Source organism: Gekko japonicus, unplaced genomic scaffold (genome assembly GCF_001447785.1).
Source record: "Gekko japonicus isolate JY-2015 unplaced genomic scaffold, Gekko_japonicus_V1.1 scaffold94, whole genome shotgun sequence".
NCBI classification, from domain to species: Eukaryota; Metazoa; Chordata; class Lepidosauria; order Squamata; family Gekkonidae; genus Gekko; species Gekko japonicus.
The window spans coordinates 350632-372863 of NW_015174274.1; the positions used below are offsets into that span (position 1 = coordinate 350632).

At 41.6% G+C, this 22232-nt stretch overlaps 1 protein-coding gene across 1 annotated transcript in view; it reads right to left on the reverse strand.

Annotated features, from left to right (window-relative positions):
• ITGA8 (integrin subunit alpha 8) overlaps window positions 1-22232 on the reverse strand; it is a 165125-nt gene that overhangs the window by 75084 nt on the left and 67809 nt on the right. Inside the window, exons 15-20 of the mRNA XM_015423753.1 lie at window positions 21186-21293; window positions 6481-6536; window positions 5792-5946; window positions 2533-2670; window positions 1981-2048; window positions 492-639 (exon numbers count right to left, since the gene is read on the reverse strand). Coding sequence (XP_015279239.1) covers window positions 492-639; window positions 1981-2048; window positions 2533-2670; window positions 5792-5946; window positions 6481-6536; window positions 21186-21293 — 673 coding nt within the window. The remainder of the gene's footprint in view (window positions 1-491; window positions 640-1980; window positions 2049-2532; window positions 2671-5791; window positions 5947-6480; window positions 6537-21185; window positions 21294-22232) is intronic.

A 22232-nucleotide genomic window follows, 5' to 3' on the forward strand; every position in this document is an offset into this window, starting at 1 on the left:
TAACATACATGAATTAATCTTTTGAGTAAACAGAATTATTATCTGAGTAGGCAATTTATTTGAAGATTCACATCATCTATATATTAATTCACTTTGAAGAAGCACTGCTAAAATCTCCCACAAAGCCTAGTATGGTCACAGGGGCATCCCTCCTTCCTCTCATCCAGATGAGGTCACAGAGCCTCTGATAGGAAAAAAACCCAAAATGACAACCCAATAAACGCCTGGTACAGGCAGCAGCATGTGCGGTGGGTTGCAGGGAGTATCCCAGCCCTCACCACTGAAAGGGCAGGGGAAGCCAGCACTTCCCTAATTTATACTGGCGCTCAGCAGCTGCCACACCTCCATGGTGCTGAAGGCCAAATTCTGGCAGCTCCGTCACTACCTACCGATGTCTGCTGGCTTCTGCTTCCCCTTCAGCAGTACTCAGTTATGAGGGACAGGGACATTCCCGCCCCCACCCCATGAGCTGGTGCTAGTGTGTGTATTACCTTGTTGTTACGTTCAACACCAGTGTAATCTGCTTCTGGAGGTATCTTTATATGCAGCTCAGCTTCATAGGCTCCTTCACCATCATTTCTTGAATTTATCCAAAGCATGACACAGTTTTCTTCCCCAATTACAATCCGATCTCTATCTCTGTCAAAAGAATACATGTTTTTGCAATGAATGTCATACAAACTGCGATCAAGAATACTCATCATATTCCACAGATATGAGGAACCATTTCTGTGTCACTAGTCCATGCATTTACCCACTTTTCCAGACACTGGACTGACTGGTGAAGCTGCAAAACATAACCCATGAGTTGACCGTTAAGACCTGAACCACACCTGCCACTGAGAAAGTGCCACTCCTAGAAACTGCCTTTCAAAACAGACTGACAAATGTCAAGATCATAATTCAACACCTCTCTGAAAAAGAGGATTACATACATATTAAGCCATTATGTGGGTTTTAATGGAATTGTTTACAAGTCCAATTCAGTATATCTAAATCTAATGAACAATGTTCATTCACACTGGTTTCAGCTCATGTTATACATGTTTGTGTGAATCAGTCCCAGTTTATACCAGTGCCCTGTCTAATCCAGCACAGTTGCCCCTGATACTGGTAGTGATCCCTGAGCTGGCTGTTCTATGGTTTAAAGATAGGCCAGTGGAGGGGAGAGGGGAAGAATCCCACTGATCTGTTGTCCTTGTTACCCTGATCTAGAGGTAAGGCGGAGATAACACGAGGGTCTGATCCCATCTGCATATAGAGTGAACAAATGTTTTGATAACAAGATCAGATAATGAAATGGGAGAGAGATTTTACTAATGAGACCATTTTTTCCGCCTTTGTGGAGAGCATGCAGGGTTGGAAGCTAGACAAACTTCACTTGATGCTTACAAGGCTTCTCAGAGCTTAAATATGGGTGCGTGTGTTTTGGGGAGGGAGCCATTTCTTCCTTGAAATATACCTGTATCTTTTTCTCAGAAGACAAGGTAAAAGGTATACTTTGGAATTAGGATTTGTGGCATGAGACTTGAATTGTTCCAGAAAGTGACCTAAGGATGCATTTTTTAATCCCCCTTGGCAACTCATTCGCCCCCCCCCCAAAAAAAAACCCCCACTGACCTAACTAATAGTATCCTTTTGGCATTGATGCCAAAAGAGAACCTTGAGGAAAACAAATTCACACATGTTTTTGTTCAAGCATGGGAATACTATCTAAACCCCTTCTTTCCTGAAATAAGCAAAGTAGGTTAAGTGGAGATATGCAGAAGTGATTTTAAAAAACACAAACGTGACAAACCTTTGAAGCTATATATTCTTCAAGGTCATAGAAGGTAGAACAGAAACTTAAAAGCTCGTCTCAGCATGTGATAGTTAAGATCTCCTTCCTATCACAGGGGCAGTACTTTTTTCCTGAGCAGTTTTTAATGAACACCTTTATTCCATTAACTGCAATACACAAGTTTATTTGTTCAAACTTACGGCGCAGCGGAAAGTTTCAAGTCAGGAATGCATAAGTTGTCCTCTCCACAATCCACAAGAATGTAAGCCTGCATTGTCCAAAACATGCATCACTCATGTTAGTGCTCTGTTTCAAAGGAATTCCAGTCATTTCCTTTCCTTTCTTTTTTGTTTGTTTGTTGACAAGCATTTAAAAATACCTCCCCCCAAAGGATGGGGTCCTTCCAAATACCTATGCCAGTATAAAGAACAGTGTGACTGTTTGTCTATGTAATGGCATCTAAAATTCTGCATATTAAAAAGAGAGTACATCTTTCCTTCATGATTTACATGCTGTCACAGTTAGCTGGACTCAGAGAATGAGAACATTTACAAAACGCACCCTGGAAGAGATCCAAAACATTTAGATAGATCTGGTTCAATTAACTTCCCATCATGAAGAAATTAAACTCTTGTAGCACAAATTGAAGGAATGCTGACACTAAAAAAACACCTTATAAAAGATGCCACACAGCATGATTAACATCATCGGTTGTTTACAATACATAACATATATGTAGGCGAGACCCATACTTTCTCTCCAACGATGCTTTCCTGGTAATAGTTCAATATTGGGTTTACAGCGAAACCATTGGAAAAAGTAGATTCATCCAAGCTGTAATTCAAGCTAATGCCAATTGGAGACAATTTATCTCGATACTCCGTTTCATCCTGTGGGAAATAAATTACAGGGAAACTCTTCAAAATATAGGGACTGCATTTCATTAACATACTGATTTTGGTCAATAATAAAGCAATTAAATCGCCGAAGAGGAGGGAGAACCAGTTACTCGCCTCTACTTGAGTTTCCAGAATGTATTGCCTCCACGGATCCACACTTGGAAGCAGCTTGCTAAATGGTGCAGGCTCAGAATTATTTCAAAGCCAAAGACTATCATGAGGTCATATGTCTAAAGAGACCAATTGCCACAAACTCTTCACTGCCTGGCACATATAGAAGAGCACACATGTGGATCTGTGAAGGCAATAGTGTTGATTTGTTCCATAACCAAGGAGTTGCTTTGAAAAACACTCATCTGTTGTGTATAACATTCCCTTGTATAGATCCAAAAAGTACTTCCCAAAACTTTCCACATCAGAAGATGACCATCACTGCACCTCTACTCGATGTGTCAAAACAACACCAAAAATGGATGAATAACTAATAACATCAGCATGCATCCAATCATGCAGTTTACCAAAAAGAATTCTGTTTATGAAACAGGGCAGCGATATCTGCTGATTCCAGTCTCCCACAGCAGACCCTCACTTTCACCCCATACTGTTCTTGGGGGTCCATTGGCAGTCCAGAACAAAATGTTTGGGGAGCTCAATGCTCAGCATGAAGAAGGCACAGGGAAGTTCTGCTCTCCAAAGTCAACCATGGTTTTTGTGTCAAAAGGCTACTTCTTGTCAATAGCAGATACCAGTTTTAAGCAACTGTTGACCACTAAAGGTCCCCCTAAAGATTGTGAAGATGATGTAAAAATCATCTATAAATATGAGGCAGTTCAAATGAAACTTTGAAAAGATGCCTGAGATATGAATGCCATGGCCCTTCCAACATCTCTGCAAAGATTTCACACAACAAGATGTTTTGGATACAGGTATTAGGACCACACTTACACTGGGGTGGATCATAAATAGCAAACCTCCTGACCACTGCACCCTACTGTATCTTCCAAAAGCATGCCTCCTTGGATTAGAAGACCTTTGGAACAGAACAGGATAAAAGGCGGCTCTGCAGTATGAAGGGAAGAATTGCCCCAACTCCTCTGCTTTTTGTGGGGAAGTGCCTTCTTGTGAGTTTCGATCTCCTTCCCACTTAATACTGTCAGGAACCATTTTCCTCATCTGCTAAGGAAACTCCATGTGCCTGCCACAAAATCCTCACTCTTTGCAGGGTATTCTGGGCAGGCTGTAAAGTGCACATTCAGATTACAGGAGGCATTACTAGACTTCTCCATTGCCCATTGTGAACATAACGGGTGCCTTATAACCCACCTAATTCTCCTCCTTGACTTTGAATTGGAAATGACTGTGGGCATTGATTGTGCTAAGTCAAGTTTTTATGTTTTCATTTTTGTGCCTAAATGCTGAGGGACCCAAAATTACCCTGTTTGCAGGCATACAGGCTGAGGAGAGGAGGCAACATGGAGATGCCAGGCCTTCTGAGGACCATTGGTATGGCCTCTTACATTCAGAGAGGGCTCTGCAGCTGCACAGGCTCTTTGCTCCCCCTGGACCTGGCCAATCAGATGTGGCATGACATGGTTGGGGGGGGGATCCTGGTCAGAGGACCTCATGGTGGGAGTTTTCCCTCAGTTCCGCCTGCCCAGGATAAAAGGGCTCTGTTGCACTGCCGGGCCTCAGTTGGCCTTGTGGCTTTCTCCACCCATCCCGCCCCATTTTTTCTTTTTAGCGTTACAGGAGTATCACATTGGGTTTTCGGTCAATGTTTTGGCTTGCTTGTTTTATCTCCTTTCTGCTTGTTACAACTACGTTGGGAGGTATCAGCATGGGGCTGGATCCATTTTCAGGGAAAACGTAGGCTGTGTGTCCGTTTTCCACATTTTGGGGATCCTGCTAAGGGATTAGGGGGTGAGGGCTTCGAGGGGATATGCCCAGTTCGGGGGCTGTCAAGGCACCCTCACACTCAAATGGCAGGGGAGATCATGCAGTGGCTTCTGCCCATGTAGAATCCTACATCCTGCCATCCCATGGAGCCTCCAGCAGGCAGGCTGGGGTGGGGTACATCGGCAGGTTGGCCGGCCAGTGCATGGATCCATTTGTTCACATGTGGAATCCTACATCCTGCCATCCCATGGGAGCCTCCAGCAAGCAGGCTGGGGTGGGGTACATCGGCAGGCTGGCCGGCCAGTGCATGGATCCATTTGTTCCATGCTGTGCCAAGGCTATTACAGCTGCTGTAACCAATAACGTTGTGGCCATTTTTAATCCAGAAGGTTGTATGTTGTTTCTTTACATTCACTGGGCACTGGGTAGATGCCTTGCTGTCCCCTCGCCTCTCAGTGCTGGGTCTGCAATTGCACATTTCTTGTAGGACACCTTTCACAAACTATGTTCATTTCTCTCTCGCTCACTCTCATACACACACACATAAACTGATTTTCTGTTTTTCTTCTGAGCTCTGAACAATAATCACACAGCTGTACAACCTTCCTACCAACATACTGGTTCTTAAGCTCCTGAGCTACAGTCTGATTTTTAAGCTCCTGAGCTAGTCCTGAGGCAGATCCCCTTTATGTGCCGTACATGAGCCATGCTCCCATCCCATGAAATCAAGAGTTCCACCCTCAAGTTTCCTGAAATGTAAACAGGGTCTCAGATTTTGAACTGAACCCCAAGTAATGTCATTTGGGTGCTTTCAGGTCTGTTTTAAAGCCATAAGCACGATTCTAGGATGCAAATACAACTCTTGTATCTATCGGTGTATAACAAATGACTCAACCCTAAACGTCTTTCTCTTTATGTACCTGACGACATGTTTAGGTGAGAACAGAAGTCATCCATAGTAAGGTTACTGTCAACATTTATTCATACCACCTGTTGGTTTATAGTGTCATTTATAGTGAATTCCAAAGATGTACAAGTATTATCTATGCAACAGTCATAGTCTTATGTACTTTCTAAGGTAAAGAATATACCATTTTTAAAATGCAAAAATTAATTACTTTTATTAATTTTATTTACTGCCTTGGTCACTGTACAAAGTTTATTCTGAAACCACCATCCTGAATAGTGTTCTTTACTCAAAGACCTAAACACTTACTCTGAGATAAACCACAAAGTCCTTGCAAGTGAGTCGCTTCTGCCAGTCTATCATAAATGGAAAGATAAGCTGTGACTGATGGTAGTCGAAGAAGAGAGTCCGCTTTACAGCTCCTTTTGGTTTTAATGAATCTAACTGCAGTTCAGCTTTCAAAGCTACAAAACAGAAGCAAAATGTAACATTGAACAGATCAAAATGAGGGGGGGGGACATGTGTAAATCTAAACCAGTTTCTGTGCCAATCATTTTAACCAAAAGACAGAAGAGAGAGGCAGAATGTGTAAAACTGATATAAAGTTGGAACAAGAAAAAAGGCTGTGAACCTATACTCAGGAGTAAGCCTTATTAAAATCAGTGGAATTTATGCCAGATTAAGCGTGAATTTACAACCAAAATGAAATATGAGTAAGTGCCATTATCCCTGGGTCCTAAGGCATATAAATATCACAGAACAATCAATTGACCCATCCTGCTCCCAGTTATACATATGCAAGTTTGTTCAGCTTGATCTAGCAGTTCTTTTTCTGGCATAGGGGCTCCAGTGTACAAATGGAATCCCAGTTACCCAAAAGGACTTCTTCTTTCACTTCAGTTGTCTTCTTGAAAGAGAGCAGGTCTTGAAGATGTGTATTCCAACAGAATTCAGTGAGAATTAAAGTCATAGAATGATTTTTTTAAAAAAGGTCTTACCTATTTTATCGAAAATGCCTTGACCTTCAAAAGCCATACAAACTGTTATAGTAAAGCTATAGGGGGAAACAGAGAAAATAATTCATATAATTAAACGATGTATATGGATTTTTAAAATTCTATTGCTTGCCACAGAGGGTGCTTTGCTGAGGTCCATGGCATATTTACAATAGGGGTGTGCAAATGTTCTTTCTGTATCCATGTAGCATGGGTTTTTTAATTTTTTTTAAGTACCCATTAGGTACACTTTTATTATTTTCCATATTATACACAAACAAACATACCTACAACCAGGGCTATTTTTGGGCAGGAACGCACAGGAACGGAGTTCCGGCTGGCTTCCAAGTTGGCCACACCCAGCAGGAACTCATTAGCATAATAGGCCAAAACCAACAGCAGAAACTCATTAGGATTGGCTACATTAGGGGTGTGTGGCCTAACATGCAAAGGAGTTCCTGCTACAAAAAAGCCCTGGGTAAACAGAATAAGAAGCAAAAGGTGGGTGTGACTGGATGAGCACACTTCTGGTAACATAGGGGTGCGGCCTAATATGCCAATGAGTTGTGCTGTCAGGGGTGTGGCCTAATGTGCTAATGAGTTTCTGCTGTTGGGTGTGGCCTATTATGCTAATGAGTTCCTGCTGGGCTTTTTCTACAAAAAAAGCCCTGCCTACAACATATAACAAACATCCACTAACATACATAAAACATACAGAGAGATCAGTATATTATCTTATAACTCTATTCTATTGCCATATTTAAAACCATTTTAATCGCTTTCTATGAGTTTGCTCACGTTTCTGTATACTCTTATCTTTTTACCATAGCTTCTATTTAACTAAAAGAGATTAATAATACCAAAACTTCATTACTTTAAACTATGCATTTGTATTGTACCAGTCATACAATTTTTTCCACATCTTTTGAAATGTTAAGTCTGCTGTCCCTCTCATCAACGATGTCAGTTTGTCATTTTCAGCCGTCTCCAAAAGTTTATTCACATATTCTTGCTTCTTTGGTACTTCCATTTGTTTCCAATATTTTGCATATATTATTCTTGCTGCCGTAGATAGGTGTACTATCAAATATCTATCACCTTTATCAAAATCCTTTGGAAATACATTTAGTAATAATATTTCTGGCAAAAATGGTATTTTAGTTCTCAATATCTCTTGCATCATCTCGTGGATCCATCTCCAGTATCTCTTTGTTACATCGCAAAGCCACCATATATGATAAAATGTACCTATCTTATTTTTACATTTCCAACATTTATCTGAACAGTTTTCATTCTGCTTAGCCAGCTTATCTGGTGTAATATACCATCTATAAAACATCTTATACATATTTTCTTTATATGGTACTGTCTTGGTAGAATAAATATTTAATATTTCTTTTTGATCCTCAGTGAATTTTTCCAATGGATGTATCCTCAAATAATCTTTTATATGTTCTGTGTTCACTCTCGGTTTTTCGTATAAATCTCCATAAAAATTTTCTATTGCTTTCTGAATATCCACCATTCTGTTTATCTCTTTATCCTCTTTTCTTAATGTTTTAATATATCTTCTCTCTTTTTGTTGTCTATGTTTTAGTGCCAGCCATCTGGTAGGTTTATTAGCGTTTTTGAAAAAAAAAATGTTTTGCAAAAAATAATTTTTAGCTAGTTCTTCTTTTAATAAACAGCTCATTTGATGGTGTAATAGTTTAAGTCTTTTTTCCGCACTCTCCTTTGCTGTCATTTCCATCATTATATTTTCCTGGTTTTGTATTTGTCTTTGCAAATTTTCATATTTTTGTTTCCTTCTTTTATTTATTCTTGCTGTCTCTTGTATCATATTTCCTGGAATAAATGCCTTCATTGCATCCCATACAACCGTTATTGCTGTTTCTGGTCTTCTATTCTCTTTGAAGAACAATTCCAACTCTGTTTTCATTCTCTTAACAAATTCTTCATTTCTCAAAATTGACACATTCAATGTCCATCTACTCTTTTTATTAACCATTTGCATTTCCATATATACCAGTTAATGATCTGCAAAATTTCCAGCATGGTTTTTGATAGAATTCCTATGGCATTTATATATACAATCTATATCACATACATTAATAATGTATAGAACTGATTTATAGACACACAAATAACATTGAAAAATGTGTACATACTGGCTTGGATCTAGATTTACCAGGTGCACTCACCTGGCTGGTGGGGGGCTCCTGGACCACTCCCAGCAGACTGGAAGTAGTTTCAGGCCACTTTCAGTAAAACCAGAAGTGTGTGCCCCGATGTGCTGACATCACCCGTAAGTGACGTAGGCACGTCAGGAACATCTGGGGATGATGCTCTGGTATCTGGGAAAACTCTATGTTAAATTCAGCTGAATTTACTATAGAGCTTGCCCAAATACCAGAGCGTCACCTCCAGATATCCCCAACATGCCTACATCACTTCCTGGTGATGTCAGCATATCAAGGTGGGCACTTCTGGTTTTACAGGAAGTGGCCTGAAAAATGTCATTTGGGGTTGGGATTTGCCCCCGCCAGCCAGCTGGCCAGTGGTAGGGAATCACCCCCCCCAAAGGCAGGGGTTCCCCTACTCCCAGTGGGAGTTTGGGAACCCTACTTGGATCCCACAAAGGATTTCTGGTAATGGGGCAGGGTCACTGATTCCACTCTCCTGCTGCAGACCTCTGTGCTGTTCATGGAAGCGACTCCCTTTCCAGGAACAGCATGATAGATATTTACCATGAATCCAGGTCTTCATGAGAAAATTTTTGTATGAGGAAGGACAAAACTGTGCAAAAACAGACTCCTAGGTTAGATTTGCACAACAACAAAGCTAAATTGAAAGTATGTTCTGGTCAGAATAGAAAGGACAAGGAATTTCAAATAATTTCTAATCTACACCACTGGTTTAAGTGTTGCTCCTCTCCATAGGGAGTCCCAGAAACCCTAGTTCAGAGAAGGATCTAAGGAATTCTCTTAACTAGCATCCTTCATCAATGTGCCGGGCTTACTGAACTAATGATATTTTAATGGAACCAGTAGTTAGAGAAGACGATTTCAAGACTTTAGCCAAAGGACTCCCAATATTCAAAGACTGGACTAGGCTGTTATTTTATTATCGCCATGGCTGGTGCTGGCTATTAACCCAGAGGAATTACCCTAGTCACCCCTCTTCTAATTAATGATCACTGAAGAAACTGGGAATACTCAGACAACTGCCATGAAGAAAGGATTAAAAAATGTTTCCCCGTTTTCTTTTCTACAGAAAACTATGGGAGTGTTGCATGTGTGAACTTTGGATAAGAGTCAGATAAATTCTCTCTCTACCTCCATGTTTATTAGACATGTTTATCGATATTGTTATCATTAAATTTCTTCTTTCCTTGAGCAAACCTGGTTTTCATTCTATAAAGCTAGTGTAAATCTACACGTTAATACAGCTGTGAACAGAAGTGAACACAATTTAAGTTAAATATTTGATATAGGTAATTTCTTCTGTCAGGCCATTAGGCCTTACTAACCAAGTAACTTTTTTAAAGACAGAAGATCTAAAAATGATAAACTGAAAAGCACTTGAGCTACAGTATTTCCCCCTTACATTATGAAAATATAAATTTTTAATCAGCCTACACTCAGAGGCTTTCACAAATAACCACAGATGGATGGTTAAGTTATTAGAACAACGTCTATCCTGTTAAAGAAGTATAAATTCCTGGTAACCAGAATCACTGGAAATCCATCACTGATGACTTGTTTAAGATGACAGGCAAAACTATGTGCTCACTGCTGAAAGCTGAAAGCTGTAAACTAAACATCCCTAAGACAGCAGTAGAAAAACCCAAATATAAAAAACTGGGGGGGGGAACCCTTCCCAGGTACTTAGTATAATTGTTAGAGTATTTATAAGTCATGTGAAGAGCTCCAGTTTACCAGATACTTTCATTACCCTTATTATTATTATTTTACAAAACTGCAAAATGTGTATTAGACAGCTCCCTGGGAAAGATCCAAAGTTCTTGCATTAGTCATTCTTTTTCAATCCCATGTTACTAAACAGATATCTACAAACACTCTAAGTTCAAAACCTGCAACATCACCTCTGGAATAACCTCTAATCTTATTAAAATTGAGTATCAGTTTCCTCTGACAATCGTAATGAAAACGTGCCACATCTGGGATTCATATATCGTGCATGACCTTACTCAACATCTTCCTTCAGGGCAAACAATTTGCCACATATCATTAAGCAGGGCTTTCCCGTAGACTCCAAAGGTTGTTACAAAGGTTTATTTCAGGCCCTCCGAGAAATCACAAATTCAGTCCCATTTCCATTTCCTTTGAAATTGTCAAGAGATGAATAATTGAACAGATCTTCATTTATGAAGCAGTATGTCGTAGGAAATAGGGGAAGAAATATGTACATGGTATGCATATAATGTAGTGACATTCTTTCAACTATGCTGGGGCATAAGGAAGTTGAAGGAACTGTCTTCAGACGGGTACTGCTTATGACAACAGTGCAGCATATTCTGAGGTAATTTATAACAGATGCCCATTTTGCAAGTGCTGTTCCCTCATATGAAAAGACCCCTAGAATTAGCAATGCCTTCATTGCTTTCTCTCTCAGAGCCTTCAGTCCTTCAATTTCCATAGATTACCAGACTCAACACATTCCATATAAAGAACGTCACTGCCCCCAGATTATGATCCCTGTGACTACAGGGAAGACAATGTGGCATCTCTGTCGACAACAGTGACATGCCTAGGTAAGTCTAATGGGATCTAAGGGTCCGAAGAGCTGCCTTAGTCAAAGCCACTACCTTAGGTAGCTTTTAAAAACAATTAGACAAATCAGTGGACAGGTATGTTGACTACTAACTATACCTACTAACTGTACTAGCTGTGAATAGAACTTCCATAGTCAAGGGCATCTTTCCAAGCAGCAGATGCTGGAAATGCCCTGGCTTCCTGTTGTGGGGCTCATGGGCATCTGGTGCCTGCTAAGTATTTTTAGGAAGTGGGTGGGGCCAGGTAGGGCTTTTGCCCAGCAAGGCTTCTGATTGGCCATGCAGATTTTTAAAAATGTTGCTTGGGCAGCAGCTGCTACCACAGCACAAGGATCTGCACTGCGTTACAGAAGTTAAGCTGTGGCAATCATTCTGCGGCTGGCTTTGCCTCCTGCAGCAGCCATTCCGCTGCTGCACCCACCATCCTGTGTCAGAATTCCAAATGTCCCTACAGGCTCAAAAAGGTTGGGGACCCCTGTGCTAGGCTATTGTTGGGAACAGAATAATGGACTAGATAGTATGATGTAGAAAGACATTCCTCTTGTCTATGGATGTGAAATATGTTTCGGCTGCTAGAAATCCTGTTGGCTTTATTTATTTATTTGGAGGATTTCTATGCCACCCCTCCAGTGAACTGAGGCAGCTTACAAAATAATGAAATCATTACAAAAAATTAAAAACCTGGCATTAAAAATCCAACTAGAGCATAAACACTGCATAAAATGAGCCTCAAAACAGTCCTCAGGCTTTTCTCTGGCCTTCACTTATCTCTCTTCAGCCTTTTCATGTCTATCCAGAATTCTGTTGTCAAAATCACTCACTTTATTCTTCACTTGAGTCATATCATGTCCCCCCGATCCCTAGAATGATTTCATTCTCTCATATTTTGATCACGACCATTTTGCCTCTACCTTTGAAAATACTCCATAGCCTTGGCCTGTGTTTTTTCTTTCACCTTTCCCTCCTATTATATCCCTGTCCATCACCTACTTAGCTTCCTGCACCACCCTCAAAGCCTCCTGCCCCATTTTGCCATGTTTCCCCTTTATCCAAGAACTCCTAGGCTGTATCATTTCTTGCTCTTCCTTCAGATCCCTTCCTCAAAACTTAGCTTATCTCACAAGTCTTTGGCTTACATGCTTAAATCCACCTCTTCTATCTTCTTTTTATCCATTTCTTTTCCATAAGAAGGACAAAAAGCTGGAACAAACAGGCTATACTTTACGACCCTGCCACAGAAGTCACTGAAACCAAGGACAAATGAACCATGAAGAATTTATGACTATCAACATTAATTTATAGCTGTGAAGACAAATTCATACTTTGAATATTCAAATCTATTTATGACTATCAACATTAATTTATAGCTGTGAAGACAAATTCATACTTTGAATATCCAAATCTATTCATAAATGTCACTTTACATAGGATTAATCAGTAAGTCACTTAAGAACAATTAAGGGAAGGAAACAACAGCAGATATGAAACAATGAAGAAGGGAGGCCACCATCCTACATCTGTGTTGTCTTGTCTGCAATAATAATCTTATGTGCAGGAGCTTCCGGTTTTGGCGATCGCTATGGCAGACATTCTCTCCCAAGGTCCGGGGAGACATCTGTCAGACCACGCGGATGGGAGGGGGTGCAAACGTCCACACCACCCCTGGAGCTGTGGGAATGGGCTCCTAGCCATGGGGCACTAGAGAGTCTCCCCCAGCAAGGCAAGCCGGAGAAGGGGGGCTACTCCAAGCCCCGAAGGTCCCACCACAGTGTGTCCTGTATGGGAATAGATCAGCACACCGGATCAAGCGTTTGGTGATCGAGCAGACTTAACTACAAGCGAACTTTCGTTGAAATGTGAGTCTTTGTGAAGCGAGTACACTTAGAAGTGGCATAGCACCCCCCAGGAAAAAGCAAGGGGGGAGGGGGGACTCCCCCCGCTAAGAACTGTTTACATGTGTTCACACAGTGAAGGGGGGGCACCAGGCGAAGAGTGTTAAAGCAAAATAAAAAGACTGTAAGAGCTTACCGAGCTGGAGAAAGACGCAGTGATAAAGCAATGAACTTTTAAATAAAGTAAACAATCCTAAAAAATGGCGTGGACGCTGAAAGATACAAAAGACAAAGCAAAACTTAAGCTTCCTCCCAGAAGCGAATCTTCGACGAGTCCTGTTCCTAGACAGGACTCGACAGCTGAGTTACAGAAGATGTTAACAGAAGCACTTCGCCCCCTGCTGGAACAAGTTACTGCAATCAACAAGCTAGATATGCAGCAAGCACAGCTGATGGAAAACAGAGAGTCGAAAAAACGGAAAAGGAGCTGAAAGAAGTTGACGCCAACACAAAAAAGATGGATAAAAGACTGTAGGTGATGGAAAAGAAAAGGCTATCTGACGAGTCTCAGCTACTGCAATTACAAATGGAAGAGCAAGCTATGTATTAAGATTCCAGGGCGTCTGGAAGAGAAGGGAGAGAATCTAAGACAACTGATGTGTGATGTATTAAGTCTTCTGGCAGAGATGAAACTGGAGCAACTGCAAAGTGAAATAGATGCGATCTATAGATCGTATTCTGAGTATATCAGAAAAAATAATCTGCCAGGGGAAGTAACAATAAGATTCTTCCGAAGAAAAATTAGGAATCAAATACTTAAAGCGGTCAATGGAAAAACCTTGAAAATTAAAGATAAAGAGATCAAAGTGTTAAAGGACATTCCATTTGAAATTAGAAAAAAAGAAGAAAATATAGAGACTTCGTCCAATTTTTACAAAAGCACATTTCCTACAGGTGGATTACACCCGAGGGCGTAATCTTCAGATATGTGAATGGCAGAGAAAGGATAAACTCTGCTGAAAAAGCAAGCAAGTTTCTGCATCTTCATGTCCCACCAACGGGTGATGACGACATAGACGGTTCCAAGGAATTTGAAGAACAAGGAGAGGCTGAATCTTCCGAGGAGGACATTGCTGAACTGGGGGCAGCTGCCCCAAAACCAAGCTATCATTTGAGGAAGGAAAAAGGACAAGGAAAAATATGACATTGCCGTATCAATTAACTCTTACCAATAATTTACAAAGCTGCATTAACTGATGAACTTATTTGATTAGAAACTTTAAACGACTAACCACATACAATGAGCTATATTTTAGTAGATTTAAGCTTAAAGCTATAAATTTAAACTGGATGTATGATTACCATCTCTTGGGTTTTTAGAGGGTTTTCTTTACTTTCTCCCCTAGATTGTAGTTTCCCCCTCCCATTTTTCTGTTTGTAGTTTTTAGTAAATGCAAAATAAAAAAAATCCCCTATGGGGGCCCAAAATAATAATAATAATAATATTATGTACAAAGCTTAAGTTACTGTTTTGGCATGTGACTGCTAAAAAAATCTGCACAATGGCCAGCTAGAGAGATGGAGACTGAGCTTATAAACTAAAAACTGCCATCAAAGTGATTGGAAATGTCAGATCAAAACATCTCCGCAATCTCTAAGCTTACCAAGTGAATTTTCACACATATCTATAGAAAGATGTTTGTAAGTCAATGCCCTTTCTCTTTTTTCCTGCTGTTATTAATTACACATATTTTATACATACAATATTTCACACTGAAAATATCTACGGATGCTGGAAACTTTTGAATATCAGTAAATATTAATTATTAATTCATGGCTGTGTTTTGAGACTCTAATTCAATTAATGCCTACAATTTTCCCCAAGAGATATATTATAAATTACATTAATGGCATGGGCTGGGGTGTCACCAGCAATGTTCCCTCTAAGCTGTGGAGTCCTGTGAGCAAAAATTCTACTTTGTGAGCTACCGGCATCAAAGTTGTGAGCAAGTGATTTGGCTGCTGCATAGATTAGCTTGCTGTGAAGCCATCCTTCCTGAGCTAAGACAAAAATGTGTGAGCCGGAGGCTAAAAAACTGTGAGCTGGCTCACACTAACTCAGCTTAGAGGGAACCCTGGTCACTAATACGCTGATGACACCCAGCTCTATCTGATGTTGGGCAACCAGTTGGACTCCAGACTGGAAGATCTGGACTGGGCATTACAAGCCGTAAGTGGTTGGCTTAGGCAGAGTCGGCTGAAGTTGAATCCGTTGAAGACGGAGGTCCTGTGCTTGAGTCAGGGCGGTTCTGGGGTGGGGAACCCACTCCTGACCTTTGATGGGGTACCATTGGTGCCAGCGCTGGAGGTTGGGAGTTTGGGAGTGCGCCTGGATGCCTCCCTAACAATGGAGGCCCAGGTAGCAGCCACTGCCAGGTCAGCCTTCTGTCAACTGCAGCTGGTCAGGCAGTTGGCCCCCTTCCTGAACCGCAACGACCTGGCCACAGTGATCCATGTGATGGTCACCTCGAGACTGGACTATTGTAACTCTATCTACATGGGGCTGCCCTTGTCGCAAATTCGAAAGCTGCAGCTAGTGTAGAATGCAGCAGTCAGGTTTTTGATGGGCCTCCCAAGATGGGAGCACATCCAGCCTGTGCTGAAGACACTGCACTGACTGCCAATAGCATACGAAATTCACTTCAATGTGCTGGTACTTACCTATGAAGCCCTATATGGCCAGGGTCCGACATACCTGAGGGACCACCTTTCCCAATACATACCCAAGAGAGCACTACGGTTGGTGTCTCAGAACCGTTTGACCCTCCCTGGTCCTAAGGAAGCCAGGCTCGCTATCACCAGGGCCAGGGCCTTCTCAGTGGCGGCTCCATACTGGTGGAATGAGCTCCCGGAGGAGATCAGGGCCCTGCGGGATCTTTCACAGTTCCACAGGGCGTGCAAGACGGAGCTCTTCCACCAGCTGTTTAGAGTGAAGGATGCAAGGAGGAGCAGCCTGGCAGCCGCTTAGGAATCAATGGGGGGGAGCACATTTTACCCCTTTTGACCCCCTTAGGGGACAAATTTCTAAAAATCCCTTCTTAGTGAGCACCTATGCCATGGTGGGAGCACTCTGCCCAAATTTGGTGTTTCTAGGTCTAGCGGTTTGGCCTGGGCATTGATTTTACGGTGAGGGGACTTTATTTTATATATATAGATGGTCCAGGACTGGTTTGGTTGTTTATTGTATGTAACATGTGTCTACTTTGATGAAGGTAATTGTACCTTATTGTAAAATAACTTTTCCCTACTTCCTTACTCACCAAAGTAATCTTAAAAATTTTCTGCCTAAAACCTAATTTCTGCCTGTTGCAGAAATTTCTGCCTGGTCAGCAAAATCACGTATTTAAATTGCCAACAACAATACGGTATCTTGATTATTCTGTGCTTAAATAGATATGGATTCAACTCCCTTTCTTGGTTGGGAATAATGAGTAACATTTACACGTTAGTTGTAACATTTACACGTTAGTTGTGGGTTCTTCTTAATTCCCTCTTGTACAGTGCCCAATTTAAATTCCAGCTGTGGTGAAAGGGCTTCAGCCTTCCCTCCCACACCATTTTCCTGACCTGAAGTGTTCATGGGGGAAATTATTTGGTCTGTTATTTATTGGAGAGGTCTTACTCCAGTAAAAGCTTCCAGCTATCAAACATCTTGGATCTGCGCTGTCAGTAGAGAAATTCCCTCTAATCCTAGCTTTCTTATATTTATGCCCTCTCTCCTGTGAGGACCCTGCCGCCTCTTCCAGCCAAGATCCCCTTGGAGAGTAGGGACCCCTTTTATTTAGAACTTAGTTCAAAACAGGCACCCCCTTTTAGAGGCTAAGTGCCAGGGAATCTGAAACTTGGGGAGTCTCATGAAGATACCTGGGTTCAGCTACAACATCGGAAAATCCAAGGAAAGAAGAGGAAGGGTGTGCTGTAATTAAAAACTGATTAAGTGCAATCCCCTCCCTGCTCCATGGCATATCTTGCTCAAGAACAAAAAAATCTTTCAGTGCTAAGAACATCACCCAATATCCTGACCCTGGAGGTGTCTGCCCAGCTCCAAAGCATGCCTAATACAATCATTTCCCTTGCTCCAAGGGATACTTCACCAAGGCTATGTGAACCATTTCCAGCTACAGACAGCCGAGCAACCCTTAAGTATCACTAATCCAATCCAGCTATTCATAAAGGCAGGCTAACATCCTATTCACCCAGGATGAGTCATCAAGAGAACACTGAAACCCATTATTCATTCCCAGTACTTTGTCAATGTGTTAAAATCATCCAATGATCGCCCTGCCTGGGAATGTCAGGTATTTCCCTACTAATCTTATCACCAGATTTTGACAGCAGTTACCTTCAAACTGCCCAGTCAAACTCAAGCTTCATATCTTGGACCAATCATGTTCCTAGGAGAGTGGGTTCTAGGGTTGGCAAATGGGCCCGGGGGGCGGGGAATCCCCCGCTTCAGAGCCCCGATTTCCACCCCGGTGGAATCGAGGCCCGGGGGGAACCCCGCCCCTGATTCCGCCCCGGTAGAATCGGGGCCCGGGGGAACCCCGCCCCCGAAGCTGCGCCACCAGAGGTGACGCAGCCACGTTGCTGACGTTGGGGGCGTGGCTGAGCTCGTCAGGGGGAAAACCATATGGGAAAACCATATGGCTCGGCCACGCCCCCAACGTCGGACATCACTTCCGGTGATGTCCTGCCGGCACGTGCGCGCCCAACCGAACTCCCGGACAACAACGAAGATCCCCCGCTCCGAGGGGTAAGTGTATTTGGCAACCCTAGTGGGTTCCCATGTCTAGCCTTGGGACCCTTCCCCATAAAAAAACCCATCTCAAGTGTGAGGAAAGTGTGCCAGGTTCTCCCACCACCTAAACACCACTGCAACTGCTTCGCAGACTCTCCTTTTCCTCAGCGATGCTCTGCTCCTTGGACCTCCGCTGCATGTCACCCTGAACCTCTCCAGACATAAAACGTCTCTTCCCTAAAACTTTCAAATTTCCTCCTTTATACCTCCTAATATGTGTGCCCTCTTGCTGGTGTGCATGCACGCGTGTGTGTGATTGCTTAGGGAATCTGTTCTCAGGTGCTTAGTGCAGGTTCTTTACATTTTTACTCTGTTTATTTTATTTTGTATACAAGAAAGCTATTTGTGTTTACAATTACTCTCTCTCACCCTTCCTTCATGATTTTAGTTTGCGGAATCCCCACCAAGATCCACCCTGGTATACATAGGCTACAAGGTTTCACATTATTCCTTTCTGGAACCCTTTTAAAAGCTAATTTCCCCTCTTTGGGTCCAGTTTGGATAACACTCCCACCCCTACAGTGCAATCCTAAACAAAGTTACACTCTTCCATGCCTACTGTCTTCAATGACCTTATAAGAGTGTAATTCTGTTGAGGATTGCACTGGAAATAATGGTCATAGCATTGAAGTTTCTGCCCAGTTATATCAGAAGGGTTGAGATGCTAAAGCAGAATGGAAACTTTTATGAATTTTAAACATGTTTGTGGAGTTATAATTCTTACTTGCAAGAAAAAGGGCAAAGCAATAAAACAAAAACCAAAGCACCTTTCCACCCACCCAGTACTGTGTTTTTAATTTACCATTCATTTACCTTTTAATATGCTAACAGGAGCTTAGATTTAAATAATGTACAATGGAACTTCTCTGTCTGTAGAACAACAATGGTTTCCCATATGGTTAAAACAATATTTTTCTAATACTACATAGTGTACAGTAATTCAAATCTTTAGACTTCCTGAACTCTTTCTGCTTAAGATGATCTCTTTTCATTCATTTTATTTTGAAATGTCAATCAACAGGCATTTTGCACAAGTTGCGCAGCTGGCTAAGAGATACAGAAATGTATCCCACGGGGCAGAGGAAATATTTGTCTGTTGGAGTTTCCCTAATAATTGTTTGCATATGTATAACACAAGGTTATAACAACTACAGAGAAAAATTACGGCATGGAAAACCAACAGCTGCTCTTCAATCATTTTGGGAGACTGAATTAAATTTTTTATAGCAGGAACAAAATCTTCAGGGAAGTATATTTTATAATGTAATGGACAGAAATGTAACTAATCTATCTGCTGTGACACCTATATAGCACACACACTTTTATATAGCTGTGAGAAAATTCACATTCAAGCAACTTCTCTTCTGGGCCCAAATTTCCAGGAATAAAGCAGAAATTAGAATGATGACTTCAGTGCAGTGTTTATGATGGATCCATTTCTTGATCCTGGCCAGAATTCCAGATGACTTCAATTGCAGTCTAATCCATTTCAGGTCTTTTACTATACAAGGAGGCTAGAGAGTCCTTCGGGAAGATGCCGTAGACAATACTTTATCTGTACATTTGCATATATCTGACCAGTGTTTGTGGACCACTGAAAACTTCCAAGCACTGGTGTCTGTTGTTTCTAAGGGTCCCCTATGCATAGATGCACAACACAAGTCTGTCCATACTGTTCACATCTAAGCCTACATCCACATTACTTCAAACTTTACTTATTAAAAATATGTATACCCCATACACCATACAGATGGTGATTGCAGCCATTAAATTAAACGACGCCTGCTTCTTGGGAGGAAAGCGATGGCAAACATTGACAGCATAATAAAAAGTAGAGACATCACCCTGCCAACAAAAGTCCGATGGTCAAAGCAATGGTATTCCCAGTAGTACTGTATGGCTGCAAGAGTTGGACTATAAGGAAAGCTGAATGCTGAAGAATAGATTCTTTTGAATTATGGTGCTGGAGAAGACTCTTGAGAGTCCCCTGAATTGCAAGGAGATCAAATCAGTCACTCCTAAAAGACATCAACCTTGACTGTTCCCTGGAAGGCTGGATACTGAAGCTGAAGCTCAAATACTTTGGCCATCAAATGAGAAGGGAGCACTCACTGGAGAAGACCCTGATGCTGGGAAAGATTGAAGGTAAAAGAAGAAGGGGATGGCAAAGGATGAGATGGTTAGACAGTGTTATCAAGGCAACGAACATGAAATTAAGCAAACTCCGGAGCACGACGGAAGACAGGAGGGCCTGGTTTGATGTGGTCCATGGGGTCACAAAGGGTCGGACTCGACTGTGCGACTGAACAACAAATACCCCATACTCCCATTCAACTGATACCCAAGCCAGCTTTCAGTTGGAGACAAATGATCCATACTGTATTATTAAGCTATATAAACACAACTCGATTATCTAAAAACAGGAGCATATAAAGATCCCACCTACGGCATAAACCAGCAACATAAAAGTCAATGTAAAACCAATAACACCAAGGTAGGCCACACAATCCATACATTAACCATACACTACATAATTATGCATAATCCTCCCTTCAGAGGGAGGGCAGTCTACCAATAAATAAATAAATAAATAAAGGCTGTTTGCGGGGGGGGGGGCTCCAATCTATACAACCTTATGAGTCTTAAAAGAAAAATAACCCATTTTATTTCTGGAATGACATTAATAGACTATCAGTGCAATCCTAAACACAGTTATTCCAGACTAAGCCCCCTGGGACTCTGCCAAAGAATGGATGGTTTTTCAACACGTGAATATACTGAATAATGGTTATTTTGTCCACAGCACCTCTGGACTTTCAAGAGCATAAGGCAAGAGGTCCGTCCTACAAAGAAGCCTGCCCAAAGTAAGAGTAATAGGAAGGATCATAAAACAAGAAGGCAAACACCCAGTGCAGCATTTTGCCACAGCAATTATCACTTGCAAATATCATTTCCACTCATTTCAATGGCACAAGTACTTCGGTATACACAAAGATATGCCTTTCCACATGAAGCAAATGGGAGAAGCTGCATCTGCAGGAACTCTGGGATGCATCCCTTCTAAATTTTGTAAATGGAAATGCGACTTCCTCATCTCCCTGCTCCCAAAGCAAGCACCCCAAAACAAGAGGGACTGGAACTGTCCTGCCTTTTAAGCATGTATGTATTTCAGTGGGATCTAACCCCACATGAACAGTGCTACGCATTATTCTCACCAACTTACCAAGCCACTAAAGTCATAGAGCCCGGAAGCTGACAAGTTTTATTTTCTGGATTTACAGTCACTGGGGACAGCAAGAGCCGGGCATCCACTGTCACAACTGGTCTTGCTCTGCAATGGGAGAAACCAAGGTTACTAAAGCATAGAAAAGTGGCTTTAGGTGTTAATGACATCTGAGAAGACAGAAAGTGTGAATTGCACTTCCTGTATTCAAACTTCTACAGTAAAGATACATGTATAGTTGTGCTGACCCAGCCAGTGTTTAACTGGAGCTAAGAAGAACTGCCACATATCTTTAAGAGCAGTGGCCTCTGGGAATTAGTTAGACATCCAAAAGCATTTCTGTGACTGGCTGATCAACAGTCATTTCCGGCACCCAGAGACGCGGGAATTCGAGTTTTATAGCCTTCTCCACATTCCTCTGTCTGCTCCTTAAACTGCAAGGAAGGCGGAGCACACTATCTTTTTCACCATGAGCCAGAGAACAGAATTAGATCACAAAAGATAGTGTTTACATCAGGGACACAAGCATATTTTCTCAGGAAAGATGTAAGAGTCCCACTTTAGATGTCAATGTTTCATTCATATTTCTTGCATTTTGTACTAAGAATCCAATTTTGTGCTAAGGGTTGGATTTGAAGAATCAATAGCAAAGCTCCGCTTGTAACACGGATTTTCCAACCTCTCCTTTCTTGCTGAGAGTCAGGGAAGCATTGGGCAGGGTACGTTATGAGCTACAGAAATACACAGTGGAAAGGGGAAACCATTGGAAATTGCTCACTGCTCTGATGTAAATGGTATGCAAGAGGAGGGTGGGATAAAAATTCAGTAATAAATAAAATACCCTTTGGCTCACAGAAAGACGAATTTGGATCCAACCCAAGATCTGTTAATAGAAATAAGCTAAGTAGATCTACAGAGATCCACTAATGTGGACAAGGTTATTATATTAGTTTATTAATATTATCATCATACCAAAATTTACTCTGCTTTTCAACAAGGCCCACAGCCCAAATTCTAAATGTTAAACCCTATAAAATAGCCAGAGTA